Genomic DNA, 15,243 nt, shown 5'->3' on the forward strand with positions numbered 1-15,243 from the left:
TTGAGGCTTATGAATAGGGATTAAAAATCCAATTTGAAAGAATTATGGAATTAGTCCTATGGAACTAATAATGGGAAATTTGAAAGCATTAAAATTTAGACATTTAATATATGAAAACATATGAGATAACCAAGACAGCAAAATGAAACTTTTTATCTGGAGGTCGCAAAGGAACCAACTTATAAAAGTGATAAAAGGAAAAAAACAGCATTTATTTCACCTTTTCTGTACGGACTTTATTTCAGTTTACCAACAAACTGAATGAACTAAAAACAAGAATGATAGGGCTGAGAGAGTACAGAGATTGAGGCCTTTGCCTTGCATGAGGCCTATTCCCAGTACCACATGGTTCCAGGAGTACCACTGGGAACATCCCCTGAGTACCACCAGGTACAGCACACCCCCTCACCCTTACAAAAAAGGGCAACAACAACCAAGAATGACAATTAGAAAACTATTGTTACTCCTAGTGAAATAATGATTAGGGCAACAATTACCAATGATTGCTAAAACTATTAAGTTGGAAGGCTAACCCATTTCTACAAATGTTATCAATGGCATCATTAAAACTCACTAACCAATATTCTTTTTCCCCAACTAAACACTGGTTTACAAAGTTGTTCATGATGATTTGTTATGGCATCCAATATTCCAACACCAATTCTACTGCTATCACCTTCCTCCACAATAATTTATCTTATATTGCTTCTTACCACTAAATGGCTAATAGAATGATCATAAAATATTTCAGCAAAAGAAAATTTTGTGAAAATTATTGTGTCTCACTATGGGGACATTAAGTCCTTGTCTGAGGGTTTACTAAGCTTTTGTTAGAAGTTAAACCTTCTGTGTTAATGCCCTTGTTAGTCAAGATTAGTTGGCTTCTATGTTACATTCCCATCCAATCTGGCGTGCTCCTCCTGGGATGTTAGCACTGTACAGTTTGCATTTGTGGCCACGCTCCAGAAAATCCAGAATATTTAATTGGACAGTCTAGCTAGAAGCATGACAACAGCTGCCGGGGTGTGAGTATGGCTGCCAGGGCTTTGGAAGGGCAAGGAACTCGCCCACCCCCTTCCCAAGATAGCCCCAAAGGTCTCAGCCAAGACTAGTCACTAACCAATCTTTACTATTAGAGTGGAAAAACTAGATGTGATATTGGTGTATCAGGAAGTATCTATCATCATATCTAAAGTATTCTTAAATAAGAACCTAAGTTAAATCAAACCACTGAATCTACTAACCAATTAGTAGTAATGAAAATTACTAACCAATTGACAAGAACTATAATAATAATAATAACTTAGATATAAGGGATACGTATGTTTCATTTATTAAATGACACCTGTGTGGTTTCAATCAGTCAGTAGGAAATCCTAGGCCAGAGAGCAGGCTAATATGCTGGAGTGCATGATTTGCATGCAGGAGGCCCAGGTTAAATCACCCACAGCAGCTGAACCCCCAAGCACTGCCAGGAACAAGCCCTGAACTCTGCCAGATGTGGTCCCCAAATCAAACTAAATGAATGTGGCAAATTCTAGGAGAAAAATGATCCTATTTTTAAATACCTACAACACAAAGTGGTAAAGGGGGGTTGGGGGGATAGGACTGAAAACAAAAGTATTTTGTAAGGCATATCAAATAAATGTAACATAGAATTTGGGTTCTGATTCAAGTATCAATGGTAAACTGCCATTCTTGAGGAAAATGAAAGAAATCTATCAGGATAGATGACATTAAATAAGACATGATTATAATTTTGTGGGATATTCAGTATTTTTCAAATACAGTTTAGTGAAGCATTTAAGGATAAAATATTAATGCTGGGGCCAGAGAAATAGTTTAGCACATAAGGCACTTGTTTTACACATGGCTGAGTCGGGTTGATCCCTGGCACTGTTAAGGTCTCCTAAGCCCTGGCCAGGAGTGACAGCTGAGCACAGAGCCAGTAGTTAAGCCTTGAGTACCACTGAGTATGGCCCCCAAACCAAAAAATAAATGAATAAAAATATTAATGTTATCTAGATTATTTAAAGCAATCCAGATAAATATTTAAGGGTCAGGGATATGGCTCAAAGGACTGCAGCACATGTTTTGCCTGTGGAAGCGCTGGGTTCTATCCTTGGCACTACATGCTCCCCTAATATCACCATGAACAATTCCTGAGTACTGGCAGGTATGGCCATAAAAGATGAAGAACAAAAAAATAATGAGGGTGAGGATGGTGACAAATAGATAAAATAAGGAAGATAGAACGGTGACAACTATTGAAAATGTTTGATGTATACCTGACTTCATTATTTCTGCATATTTTTGAAATTTTCTATAGGAAATCAAAACAACTATAAATTTTTCTAGAATTCTCTGGATCTTGTGAGCTATATTTTCCCCCAAATGTTAAAAACCCCAGAGTTCGGGGCTGGAGCGATAGCACAGCGGGGTAGGACGTTTGCCTTGCACGCGGCCAACCTGGGTTCAAATCCCAGCATCCCATATGGTCCCCTGAGCACCGCCAGGAGTAATTCCTGAAGGCAGAGCCAGGAGTAACCCCTGTGCATCGCCAGGTGTGACCCAAAAAGCAAAACAAACAAACAAACAAAAAAAACCCCAGAGTTCATCTGGAGGTGTAAAACCTGATGTAGTAGAAAATGTAAATGAAAAAAAAATCACTAAATTGCAATTTTTTTTAACTGAGTTATATTTTTTGAGGGGTGTGTGTGTGTGTGTGTGTGTGTGTGTGTGTGTGTGTGTGTGTGTGTGTTTTGTTACGTATGCACTCAGGGATTACTTCTGGCTCTGTGTTCAGGGTATTGCTCCTGGCAGTCCTGTGGACTGTATGGGGTAATGGGGATTGAATTCAGATCAGCTGTGTGCAAGGCCTTACCCACTATACTATCTTTCCACCTTCATACTCTAATAATTCTTGTCAAAGACACATTGTCTGAACAGATGGGAAAAAAATGAATAGTGTAATTTAATAAAGCTTACTAATATCATGTATCTTTCTAACAGGAAAGTCAAAAGAATACAACTTCACTTCTGTAATATTTTCCCTCAAAATGTATAACCTCATCTATTGAGAAAACATTAGAATGAGGCACATTATATAAAATCTAAGGTGAGGCTTATTATACAAAACTTCTAGCCAGTATTCAACAGTGTCACGGTCATGAAAGAAAGACTAAGGAACTATCTAGTGAAATACTGAAATGGAATTTGAATAAAGTATAGATTAATGATATTAGACTAATAATACAGAGCTAATGTTAAATTTCTTCTTTGATCATTGTATTATTGTTGCCGAATACATTTAAGGGAATCTGGGTGGAAGATGTGTGAGAACTCAACAGTTTCCTACAAAAAACTTAGAACTTTTCTGTAAATTGCGTCAAAGTAGAAATGTAAAATATATATACTAAATTCACAAAGAAAAGTGTTCACATAGGCATTGTTAGTGTGTGATTACGTAAAATCTTAAGTGCTAGTGTTGTCTGTAAAAGAAGAAAGCATACAGTGGCTTTGAAAACCCTCCCTAAATCCAGATAAAGGGATGCTTAGTCTTTCAACAGGGAAGAAGCACATTATCTACCTCGCTCTGAATCAGAACGATCTGAAGAAACAGTTGATCCAATGCTGTCCATTCGTATTCGTTCCATCTCCTGAGGACCCTGCAGCTGTTCTAGTCGCCGCTTTAAAAATCTCTGTTCTCGTTCCAAATTCTCTAGCTGGTGTTGGCTCTTTCTTTCAGCTTCTTCAAGTTTCTGAAATGATAAAACAACTTTGTACATAATCCAATACAAACAATAAAATTGATTTCTATTAATATCTCAAGATCTTTGGCTGAGAAAATATGAATATACACAAATACACATGTAAGCATACATACATAGGTATATTTCTAAGCATCAAAAAAGTTGCTTTCACTTTGTATAATAAATGCTATGTTACTGGAACATGGTAGAATTCTCAAAGCCCATAAAGTTATATTTATGAAAGAGATACACTGCATTGTGGTCCAATGGAAAACTACTGAGAGACACAGTCAAATAAAGTCATCTCCACCAGAGGGCACAAATGTATGTCTCTAGGATGTCAGCAGTGCAACTGTTATCTTCCTAATATATACAGATTTTCAGTAGTCATGCTGTCAAAATATTTTAGCTTAACCAGATAATGTTGCCCCCATCATATAAGAAGCTATGTATTTTTAGAAAGAGTTCTCTGAAGTTAGTTATTAAGGAGACCATGGTCAGCTAGCTAACATATATAAGTTAGGAACCACTGATTATAACTAAACCAATACGGAGAGAATCATGCAGATCTGGAAGTAAACATTCTCACCTTGATATGTGCTTTGGCTTTGTTAAGCAAACCAAGTGTTGTGTGCCTGGTGCAGTCTGGTCCTAGTGGAATCAAAACTTTTAAACGTTCTAAACAGAGGCGCAGATGAGCTCGTCTAAGAAAGAAAAAGTCAAATCAGTACAGCCTGAATATTTTCTAAAAACACCCTAAAGCCATTTAAAGACAATAGCTTGCACATAATCCAGTTTTTAAACATGTCATACCCAGAATTCTGTCTCAAAGTATCTGCAAGTACAGGTGTATCTCTTGACTTTCAGTCTCAGCCATTTCCTGTACTCTTGTAGAGATGGTCACATTGTTTTAATCCTCCCTATTAACTGTCTTAACTGTATTAATGTAGCATTTGGCAAGCTACAAGGGGAATTATTCTTGCTTTTGCATACCTAAAACCATTGGTTAGGTTAAGGCTTTTTTTAACTGGATACCCCAAGGGGATATAAAGTGCTCACAAATTTCTATTCCCTTCCACCTCTCACATAGACACACACACATACACATAGAATTCTTTAAAACAACTATACTGGTCCTACAAGTGTTACATGTTATGTTAGGTTGAAGCATGTTAAATTTATGAATCATTTCTCATTAAAAAAAAATTGAAACCAGGAAGACAGCTTAAAGGACAAGTGATTATACTCTGTATGCAAGGTTAATAGCACCACCAAGGGATGGACTCCCTAGCACTGAAACAAGAATAACTGCTGAGTGCCACCAAGTGAAATGCAACCCAAACTCAAATATTCTTGGCTTCAGAATATTCTGAATCCCCCCAAAATAGCAGCTTCATATGGTCTAATACAACAGAGTAACAAACTCTGTGATCACAGACAACATAGCTCAAACTGGGCCATCACATATGGGGTCATGTAACAATATACGGTTCACATAAATTTGGCAATATAAAAAGTTTCTGAATATACAACAATCAAAGTTTAATTCAAAACCAAATGTATAATGAATGAGTTGTCCAGCAGCATTTGTCCATGTCACACTTCTTGGCAAAAGGGGTCACTGTGGAAAGAGTTTCAGAAGCTCTGATATAGGATAGGGCTAGACAAAATACACCGCTTGTAATTGATTCTAGCCACTAAAAAAACCCATCAATCTCCTGGCTTCCGAACATCTAAACATGCCAACTTATTTGTTTTAATTTTTATTTCTCTTTCTTCTTTTACCTAATTTTCTGCAAATGGACAATAAGGCCAGGTGAGAAAATTCCTCATTGAGTCATTGCATTCTCTAATTCACCCGTCCAGTGGTAAGTTAGGGGAAATTTCTTCAGGAAATGCAAGTGGGGAACCTAAAGAAACTTACCATGATAAGCACTCTGGATACATAATTCTATTCAAAAACAATACTAGCTCACAGTCTTGGTCCTATGCTTCAAAAAGTATAATTCAACACCTGATACTATATTTGAGAAGAAAATCTGCAACTGTATTCACAGTTGGCTCCTATTCTTTCAGTTGATTCCTATTCCTTAAAGAACTATTGCTAAATTACTAAGTCTTTTCTTAGAGCTGAGTAGTATTGGATTGTGTCTATGCACCGTAGTTTCTTTCTTTTCTTTTCTTTTCTTTTTTTCTTTTCTTTTCTTTTCTTTTTTTCTTTTCTTTTCTTTTCTTTTTTTGCTTTTTGGGTCACATCTGGTAATGCACAGGGGTTACTCCTGGCTCTGCACTCAGGAATCACCCCTGGCGGTGCTCAGGGGACCATATGGGATGCTGGGAATCGACCGGGTTGGCCGTGTGCAAGGCAAACGCCCTACTCACTGTGCTATTACTCCAGCCCCTGTACCATAGTTTCTATGCAATTTGCTGCTACTTGGTTGGATCTACAAAGTACTATGCTAAGTTAGGAGAGGGACAGACACAGAATGATCTCTATAGGCGGGATATATAGGATCATAGTGGAGATGGTGGGGGTGGAGCAATAGGACAGTGGGTAGGGCTCTTGCCTTGTACACAGCTGACACTAGTTCAATCCCCAATACCCTATGTGGTCTCCTGAGCCTGACAGGAGTGATCCCTGAGCAGAGTCAGGAATATGCCCTAAGTACTGGAAGGTGTGGCCCCAAAAGGAAAAAAAAAGAAAAAAAATCAAATCCTAGTAGGGTAATAACAAATGTCCAAAGGCAACAGAAACAGAACTGATGTTGATTAGGAAGCTTATGGGTTGGGAGTAGAGGGCACAATGGGACAATCTAGAGGGAAGTGGACACTCTGGTGGAGGATGTAGTACCCTGAAATATGTTCTACATGGAACCCTATCATTAGCAATATTGTAAACCTTTTCTTTTTTTACTTAGCAACCCTCAAGTGCACCAGGAACAACTATATCCTCCAAATTTCTCCACAAAAAGGATCAAATTATTTTACTAACTCATCCACCAAACTCCTTTCTTTGTCTTCAGGCACAAGCAGTATTGTCAACTAAGATTTTTAAAGCTAGCAATTTCAAAGAGTAGAAGGTGATAAGCAGGCAGTTATATCATTGACAAACAAGGATGATTTTTTTTTCTTTTTGGGTCAGCAATTCTCAGGGGTTACGCTTGGCTCTGAACTCAGCAATTAATCCTGGTGGTGCTGGGGGTACCATACAGGATGCCAGGGAACAAACCTGGGTTGGCTTCATGCAAGGCAAATGCTTACCTACTGTACTATTGCTCTGGCCCCAAACAAGGACTGATTAAGACTAGTAAGGTCAGAGGTCTAGCTGGCTGATGAACTGTCTAGATTTTTCCAGGGCCCCTTGTCCAGCTGTAGTTAAAAGTCCATTAGTATTTATTTTTATTGTAAATCTCTATATTCAATAACTCAATTCTAATGGGTGATACCAGACAGAAATTTGATATAACCAAAGTGTACAAAGGAAATTTTTTAATGTTTTCCTAAAATTAAAGGTATTTTAAATAGAGTCCCCTTAGTTAGATTTTACAATTTAAATGGTCATGCTCCTCCCTTGCTATGTTGACACAAATCGTTGAACTTTTAGCAAGTTTAATTTTTAACTGTAAAACTACTCTCAGCCAATCACAGTGTTCTTGGTTAGAAAACTAAAAAAAAAATTCACAATAATAAGTGTCTTTGAAATTCTACTAGGATTATAATAGCAGATGCCCAACAGTTGTACTCAGTAAGAATAAAGGGTGAGGAATGAGAAGGATAGTCTTTTACTAATAATCAGACTCCCAAGAGAGCTTTAAATTCAGTCATCTGAAAAAGGTTACAACACAACTAACTAGTAAAGTATGCTACCACAAGAATAACATGAATTTTGTTTAAATTATTTAATCCAAAAAATTCTATGTATATATCAGAAATGTCTTTTGCTTTTAGTTTAAGAAACTTCAGAATACAGTTTCACAGCAAGGGAAAATATAGATTGGTCAATTTCCTGTTTTGTGAATTTTTCATCAAAGTCAATAAAGCCTAAGGAGAAATCAACTAAATATTAACATTTCTATGCTTGTTTAAAAAATCATTCAATTTTAAGTTTATTAAATCACTTTCTTGTAACTCACAATGTTTCAGGTATTTGTGAAATGACAGAAGTTAAAAAAAAGAAGAAGAAACATAAATTTTGAGAGTTTATAATACAGACCAGTGGTTTTCAACTTTTTTTTTATGCCTGTGACTGGTACTAATGCAAAACACTGATCTGGGGCTGGGGGGATAGTACAAAGCATAGGGCATTTGTCTTGCTGACCTGGGTTCAATCCCTGCCACCCCATACAGTCCCCTAAGTGCAGAGCCAGGACTAAACTCTGAGCACCACTGGGTATGACCCAAAAATAAACAAAAATATCCCACCAGTCTAACTGAGACAATGGTGGAGGGAAGAGGATACTGGTGGAAGGTGTGGTGTTGGAACATTTTATACATGAAACTCTATCATGAACAGTACTATAGATCACAGTGTTAAAATTTAAGAGCTTAAAATTTAAGAACCCACTGATCTAAATACTGGATGAAACATATTATTCTGTTTCACTTGGTTGATAATGAAATTAATCAGACAGGTATTATGGGGAATAAAATATAAATAAAGGAGATTGTAATTAGAGGAGGTAGATTTATCAGAGAGGTTGAAATTTGACTTTAGACTTAAAAGGTTTTTAAATCTGTCCATAACTAAGAGTAAAAGGTTAAATTTCGATACTGGCAGTAACTTTTTTTTTTGGCTTTTTGGATCACACCTAGCAATGTTCAGGGGTTACTCCTGGCTTGGCACTCAGGAATTACTCCTGGCGGTGCTGGGGGACCATATGGGATGCCGGGGATTGAACCTGGGTCGGCTGCATGCAAGGCCAACATCCTACCCGCTGTGCTATCACTCCAGCCCCAATACTGGCAATAACTTAAAACCTAAAATATCTTCAGGTTTTTTTTTTAATTTAAGGGAAAACAACCGAGTTAGGGTTGTAAGGAACCAGCTCAATAGTCTAATGATACACAGTTAACAGTTTAATCAGGATCTTCCCAACCAATGAGTGGCAGTATGTCACTGTCATCCCGTTGCTCATCTATTTGTTCGAGCGGGCACCAGTAACGTCTCTCATTGTGAGACCTATTTGTACTGTTTTTGGCATATCCAATATGCCATGGGTAGCTTGCCAGGCTCTGCCATGCGGGTGAGATACTCTCGGTAGCTTGCCGGGCTCTCCAAGAGGGGCGGAGGAATGGAACACGGGTTGGCCACGTGAAAGGCGAACGTCCTACCATTATGCTATCAGCAGTATGAAAATGCCTAAGTGACAAGTGGGAGATTGTCCTCTAAAATCTTTTTTACTTAAGTACCAAATATTTATTTGCTCAATCAAGTATTATTAATATGCTCTAAGATACAGTTTACCCTGAGATATAATGTCTCATACTTACCACAATTTAAAAATATAGCCCTCCAAATTAGGTAAGAGTATGAAGAGTGTCCTCTGCCCTCCTGTGTGGAAAAGTATGTGTGGGTGCTAAATGCCATTTTCTTTAGTCTAGTACTATACATCAGTCGGGTACTTGAAGAGTAAAACAAAATGTTAATGGTAGCTGAAAGACAGCAAGCTGAACAAGAAGGGAACATACTTTTCAAAGCTGCAGTTTAGATACTGCATATAATTTTCCACATGTTTACCTATGAGGATTCTAAAACTGATTCTCTACTATGACTATAAACTGAAAAAGCAGAAAATCCATTCTCTTCACTGTGAAAATTTTCTCTCCAGTAAATAACTGAAATGAATTAAAAAGTAAAATTTTCACTTCTTTACAAGAGTGCTATACTGTTTTCACTCTTTCCCCCACAGTCTCTATGCAAACTTAATGACCAATGTAGGAATATCTTTTGATGTCATTTGGTCCTTTCTTTTCTTGTCTTCATTCTCATATGGTGATTCAGGAGCCTCCATTATATGTTGTCAAATCATGGTAGTTTGCTTGTTTGCTTTTTGGATTACACCTGGTGATGCACAGGGGTTACTCATGGCTCATGCACTCAGGAATTACTCCTGGCAGTGCTCAGGGGACCATATGGGATGCTGGGAATCGAACCCGGGTCAGCCGCGTGCAAGGCAAATGCCCTACCTGCTGTGCTATCGCTCCAGCCCCAATCATGGTAATTTTATGTCAGTGGGGGAAGGGAAAAAAAGGACGAGATTCACAGAGAAAAAAAAATTGCAAACATTACTGGCTATGTTTTTCAAGGAATGGAAGAGCAGATATTGGGAGAAGGTTTCATGGAAAGATAGGGTTCTCCCCCTTTAGTCAGAGTAGGGATGAAGAGGAGGAAAAAGGTAAGGCTGCTCTTCAGGATACTCTGATGAATGAGTAATACACTAACAGACAGAAAAAGAACCTGACAATGTGAAATTTATAGAACTACATTTGATGGAGTGTGAGAAAAAACTATAGCCCTAGCTACACTTGTTTAACTTTTTTACAACGACACATGAAAAGCTCAATCAAAACTGTAAAACTGAGGGGCAAGAGAAAGCTAATACAGGGAGGGTTAAGGTGCGTGCCTTGCATCAGCTGATCCTGATTTGATCTCCTGCATCATATACAGTTGTTCCGGGAAGTGAACCAGTAATGATCTCTAAGCACAGCGCCAGGAGTAAGCCATACCAGGTGTGTCTCCCAAACCAAAACCAAAGTATAAAATGGAAATATTTCCTAAATTAATAAAAATAACAGAATTATACACTTCAACAGGAAAGTACCCTGCTAAAAGAAGGGTACTTTACTGAGAGGAAGGGGAAAAAGGAATGGAGAGATCCCAAAATATTTTTATTTCCAGACACTTTGAGGTCTACCTTAAAATGAAATTTTAAAAGTGAGTTTCATCCAAGAAAAAAAGCAATACCCAGTGACTAACCAACCCTGTTAGAGAAGGTCCTATCGAAATTACCCACACCTTCAAAACGGGCAAGCCCTTGTGGGAAAAGGAACAATAAGAGTCTGTTTGGCTTTTATTTCGGTAGACTGAGATCATTTTTCCCTGAAGGAACCAACGCTGCTTTTTATTTCAAACTTCGTAAACTCAATTGCAAACTGAAATATCACAGCACATGAAGAGAAATGATTTTGCTACTAAACTCCGCCCTCCTAAGGAGCTATTTTAAAGCCTATGTATATCAACCACCAAAAAAGCACAGTGTTTAGAGGAAAGAACTTCCTTTCAGGGAAAAAAAAAAGTAATGATGTTTTTCAAGTTCTTCTGAAACCCTAATCCCTGTGCCCAATAACAATGAGACATTTAACTCCTGCCCGGACACAAAAACTATCCATTGGTTGATGCCCTAGACATAGCCCTTGATTGGAACTTGCTTGTCTTTCATTCCTCCACTACAGGATATGAAGACTCTGCCAAGTAACAAAATGGTAAACAAGTCAAGCGATAGGGATGGCACTTGTATTCTCCTCTCTGCTGAGTTACGCAATGGCTGTGAGTTCTCCCTTAAACCACATTCTTCAAAGCTGCAGTGGCTTGTGGCCAAGTTTTCCGACTCTGCACACTTCCGTATAGATGAGTGGCTAGCTGCTTATCCTGCATATTTTATATTGCAATATTTCCCTAAAATTTAAAGTGCTGAGAATCTTAGAAAATCTTCAAAATTACCAAAATAACTTTGCCAAGACTCCTTTCCTTATGAAAAATTATATTAAAAATGGATCAGGATAAAAGTCGACAGAGCCTGGCAAGCTACCAGTGGTGTATTCGATATGCCAAAAACAGAAACAACAAGTCTCACAATGGAGATGTTGCTGGTGCCCACTTGAGCAAATCGATGAACAATGGGATGACAGTGCTACAGTGACAGTGCAGGATATAAGTACACATGTGCTTATGAATTTTATTAACAAAACAAATATGACCGTATTCTGCTACTCAGCTTATTCAATTTGTGAATTTAAAAAGCTAAGACAAGTCATATCCACAAAGAGGTATATTGTATAAAATTTAAAACTTACAGTTTTAAAACTTATAAATATATATAATTTCCTTTCAAATCTTTTGAGGAAAATTATGACTTCTGGAAGGCATATTCTATTTAACCTGTGGTTCTCTACCCTAAGAACAATTTAGATTTTATTAGGAGAAAATTATGTGTATATATATCTCAAGCACAGATAATGTGAAGTATACTTTTAAGATAAAATAAGACTTCAAATAAATTTCACATTATTCCACACATTTCAGGACCTCCAGAAATCTATGTTCAAACATCTAAAACAAATTTCTACAGGTCACTGTCAGAGCTCTGGACGTCAGAACATCTTTCCTGAATCATGGCTGGGTTTACATTTTCCAAAGGTTTATCAAGGGCAGAAGAGTGGAGTCGGGCGAGAGAAGATATGTGTATCCAATAAATGATGACAAAATACTAACATATGGCGCCAGGGACACAGGGGTTTCTCTTGCAGGCAGATGACACCAGTTCGCAGATGAGCACCACCAGGAGCTATCCCTGAGCACACACGAGCGTAAACCCTAAATACTGCCAGATGTGCTCCTTCCCTGCCCCCAGCCCTCAGCGATATAGTCTTTACAGACTATAAACATTCCAGGTAGGGTGAATTTTGGGGAGAAGAACCTCCCGAGAGGTTCTTAGATCCAGGAATAGGTGATTCTCAGTCAACCAAAGAGCTGGTTCAACATGAGGACCCGAGGAAGCACTTCAGTGAAGCTCGGCCAGGGATTACCTGGGGCACCCAGTAGTGCTTGCAGGCCTCCAGGGCCACACCTGGTGGTGCTAGGCCTCTAGAACTGTACCTACTAATGTTCAGGGACTGTGAGGTGCCAGGAATTAGTTGCATACCAGGCACCATATCTCTATACTATCTTGCTAGGCCCTACAGGTTAATTTTATTTTGTATTTTTGTTGTTTTGGGGGCCATGCCCATCAGTGTTCAGGGACCATTTGTGATGCCTGAGATTTGAATCAGGGCCACGGCCAGCACAAAGGCTGAAATTTTATTTATTATTTTTATCTAACAGATGGACTGGAGCGACAGCACAGCGGGTAGGGCATTTGCCTTGCACACGGCCAACCTGGGTTCGATTCCTCTATCCCTCTCAGAGAGCCTGGCAAACTACCAAGAATACTTCACCCACATGGCAGAGCCTGGCAAGCTACCCGTAATGTATTCAATATGCCAAAAACAGTAATAACAAGTCTCACATTACTGGTGCCCGCTCGAGCAAATCGATGAACAATGGGATGACAGTGCTATAGACATTGCTACATCTAGCAGATATAAAAGTGATGAAGTGTCACACAGTTAATAAGTATACTAATGATTATTAGTAAACAATGAGCTGTGCCCTATTAAGCTACTGAACTAGATGCTACTTATATGAAGAGGCCAGTAGTAATCTTTATCTGAAGTCACTTTAATTTGGTCTGCCTGCCTTTATGGCTCCACTTCCCACTTCTCATTATTCACATCCTTTAAAATCTCTTTTGCAAAACCAAATATATTCTTTTGCCAAACCAAAACCCTTATATCTCTATTGTTGGCATCTAACTCATAAGTCTGCATACAAACTCTTGTTTCTTCCAGAAGGCCTTCTTTGCTAGACGCCTTCCTCAAATAATTCATACTAATACTACCTATATATTTTAAATTGCTTTCTAGATAAGAGTGACTCTACTTTTAAGTCATTTCATTTCTTCCAACAACCAAACAAAATGATTGGCACAGAGTGGGAAGGAATGATGTGAGTTTCTGGTGGTTATTTCTAGAATTCTTCCCCCCATCACCCCCAACCAAATTTTTTTTTTACCCCCAACCAAATTTACAGAATCTGAACTTAAGGTAGGTGATGGTCATCGTGCCTTCACTTTTAAATTAAAAAAATTTTTTTGTGTGATTTATGAAGTTGTTCATAATAGAGTTGTTTCAGGCATACAATGTTCCAACACCAATCCTATCACCAATGTCCCCTTCCTTCCATCAATAGCTTCAGGTTCCCCCCCACCCCTCTGCTTGCTCCCTTGGCAGGCATATAACAAATTTATTCCATACTACTTGGTCCAATAAAACTTAAAGGAATGAAAAATAGAATTATTAGAAAATGAATCAATAAAAATCCATTTATAATGATTAATTGCTATATTTCTTTTGGGGGAGTACATCTGGTGAGGTTCAGGGGTTACTCCTGGATTTGCACTCAGGAACCACCCCTGATGGTGTTCAAGGGACCATACGCAATGCCAGGGATTGAATCCAGTTGGTCATATGCAAAGCAAGTACCTTACCTGTTGTACTATTTCTCTGGTTCTAATTAACTATGTTTTTAACCTTTCTTAATCTAGTAGAGGATAACCATATATTCCATTAGTGAGTGCCATTATCAATGCCACATAATGGGAAGTTTCTCCTGTCCTTTTAAAGGAGCATGTTTAATGCTTCTTGCAAAACTGGTCTCAAGGCTATAAATTCCCTAAACTGCTGCCTGTCCATGAAGCTTTGTATTGTCCCTTCAAATCTGAATGCTAATCTAGCTGGATAGGTATTCTTGGAGAAGTATTTATTTTTGTTGAGTCTTTGTACTATATCCTTCCATAGTCTTCTGGCTTATAATAGGGTCTCATTTGATAGAACTGCTGTATATCGTATGGCCTTTCCTTTGTAGGTAAGTTCTTTTTTTAATCTTGATTTCAATATTCTATCTTTGGATCTTGTCATTTTGAGTATAACGTGTTTTGGAGTTTTCCAAATTGAGTCTATATTTACTGGGACCCTTGGGACTCTCGGATCTCAGAGCCTATAATCCTCAACTCTGGGAAGTTCTTATTGATGACTTAACAATTGTTTCTTCATCATATTTGCCTTCTTGTTCTTCAGGGATTCCAATGTTTCTGAAATTCTAACTCATGAAAGTTGAGGTAACATTACTGAGGCCTCCAAACTGTAAAATAAGATGCCAGCCAACATTCATTAGAGATCTGCTAATGGATGCCAAGACTCTACACTAGGTTTTTTGTGTGAGTGCAGCTGAGATCACCACCAAAAATGATTACATGTAGAACACCCAATAATCTCCAACCTAATTATTGATTAGAGTTGACATCTCTTTCAATAGTGTAGCAGGGGGTTAAATTCTGCAGCTATTAGAAGCGTACTTACTAAAATATGTACCACGATAAACTAGGACAACAATGATGACAATAAATAAAATTCACAGATAATATTCTGAATCCATTTCTTGGCCAAAAATTTCAACTTTCTGACTTTACTGGTAGCTCTCTCACAAGTGGAAAAATGGATGTACTCCAGATGTTGCCTGAGAAATAGTGATAATAACAGGTCTAACAGAAAGAAGGAAATTTCTAAAGAGGAAATAGAAAAGTAAAAAAAAAAAATCCATGTAATAGAAGGGCAA

At 38.1% G+C, this 15,243-nt stretch overlaps 1 protein-coding gene across 2 annotated transcripts in view; it reads right to left on the reverse strand.

Moving 5' to 3' along the window:
• The window catches only part of MXI1 (MAX interactor 1, dimerization protein), a 90,335-nt gene that overhangs the window by 5,208 nt on the left and 69,884 nt on the right, over positions 1-15,243 (reverse strand). For both annotated transcript variants that reach the window (XM_004611926.2, XM_055119643.1), the window contains exons 4-5: positions 4,342-4,456; positions 3,590-3,761 (exon numbers count right to left, since the gene is read on the reverse strand). In XM_004611926.2, the coding sequence (XP_004611983.1) occupies positions 3,590-3,761; positions 4,342-4,456 (287 nt within the window). The remainder of the gene's footprint in view (positions 1-3,589; positions 3,762-4,341; positions 4,457-15,243) is intronic.

This window comes from Sorex araneus, chromosome 11, assembly GCF_027595985.1.
Source record: "Sorex araneus isolate mSorAra2 chromosome 11, mSorAra2.pri, whole genome shotgun sequence".
NCBI lineage: Eukaryota > Metazoa > Chordata > Mammalia > Eulipotyphla > Soricidae > Sorex > Sorex araneus.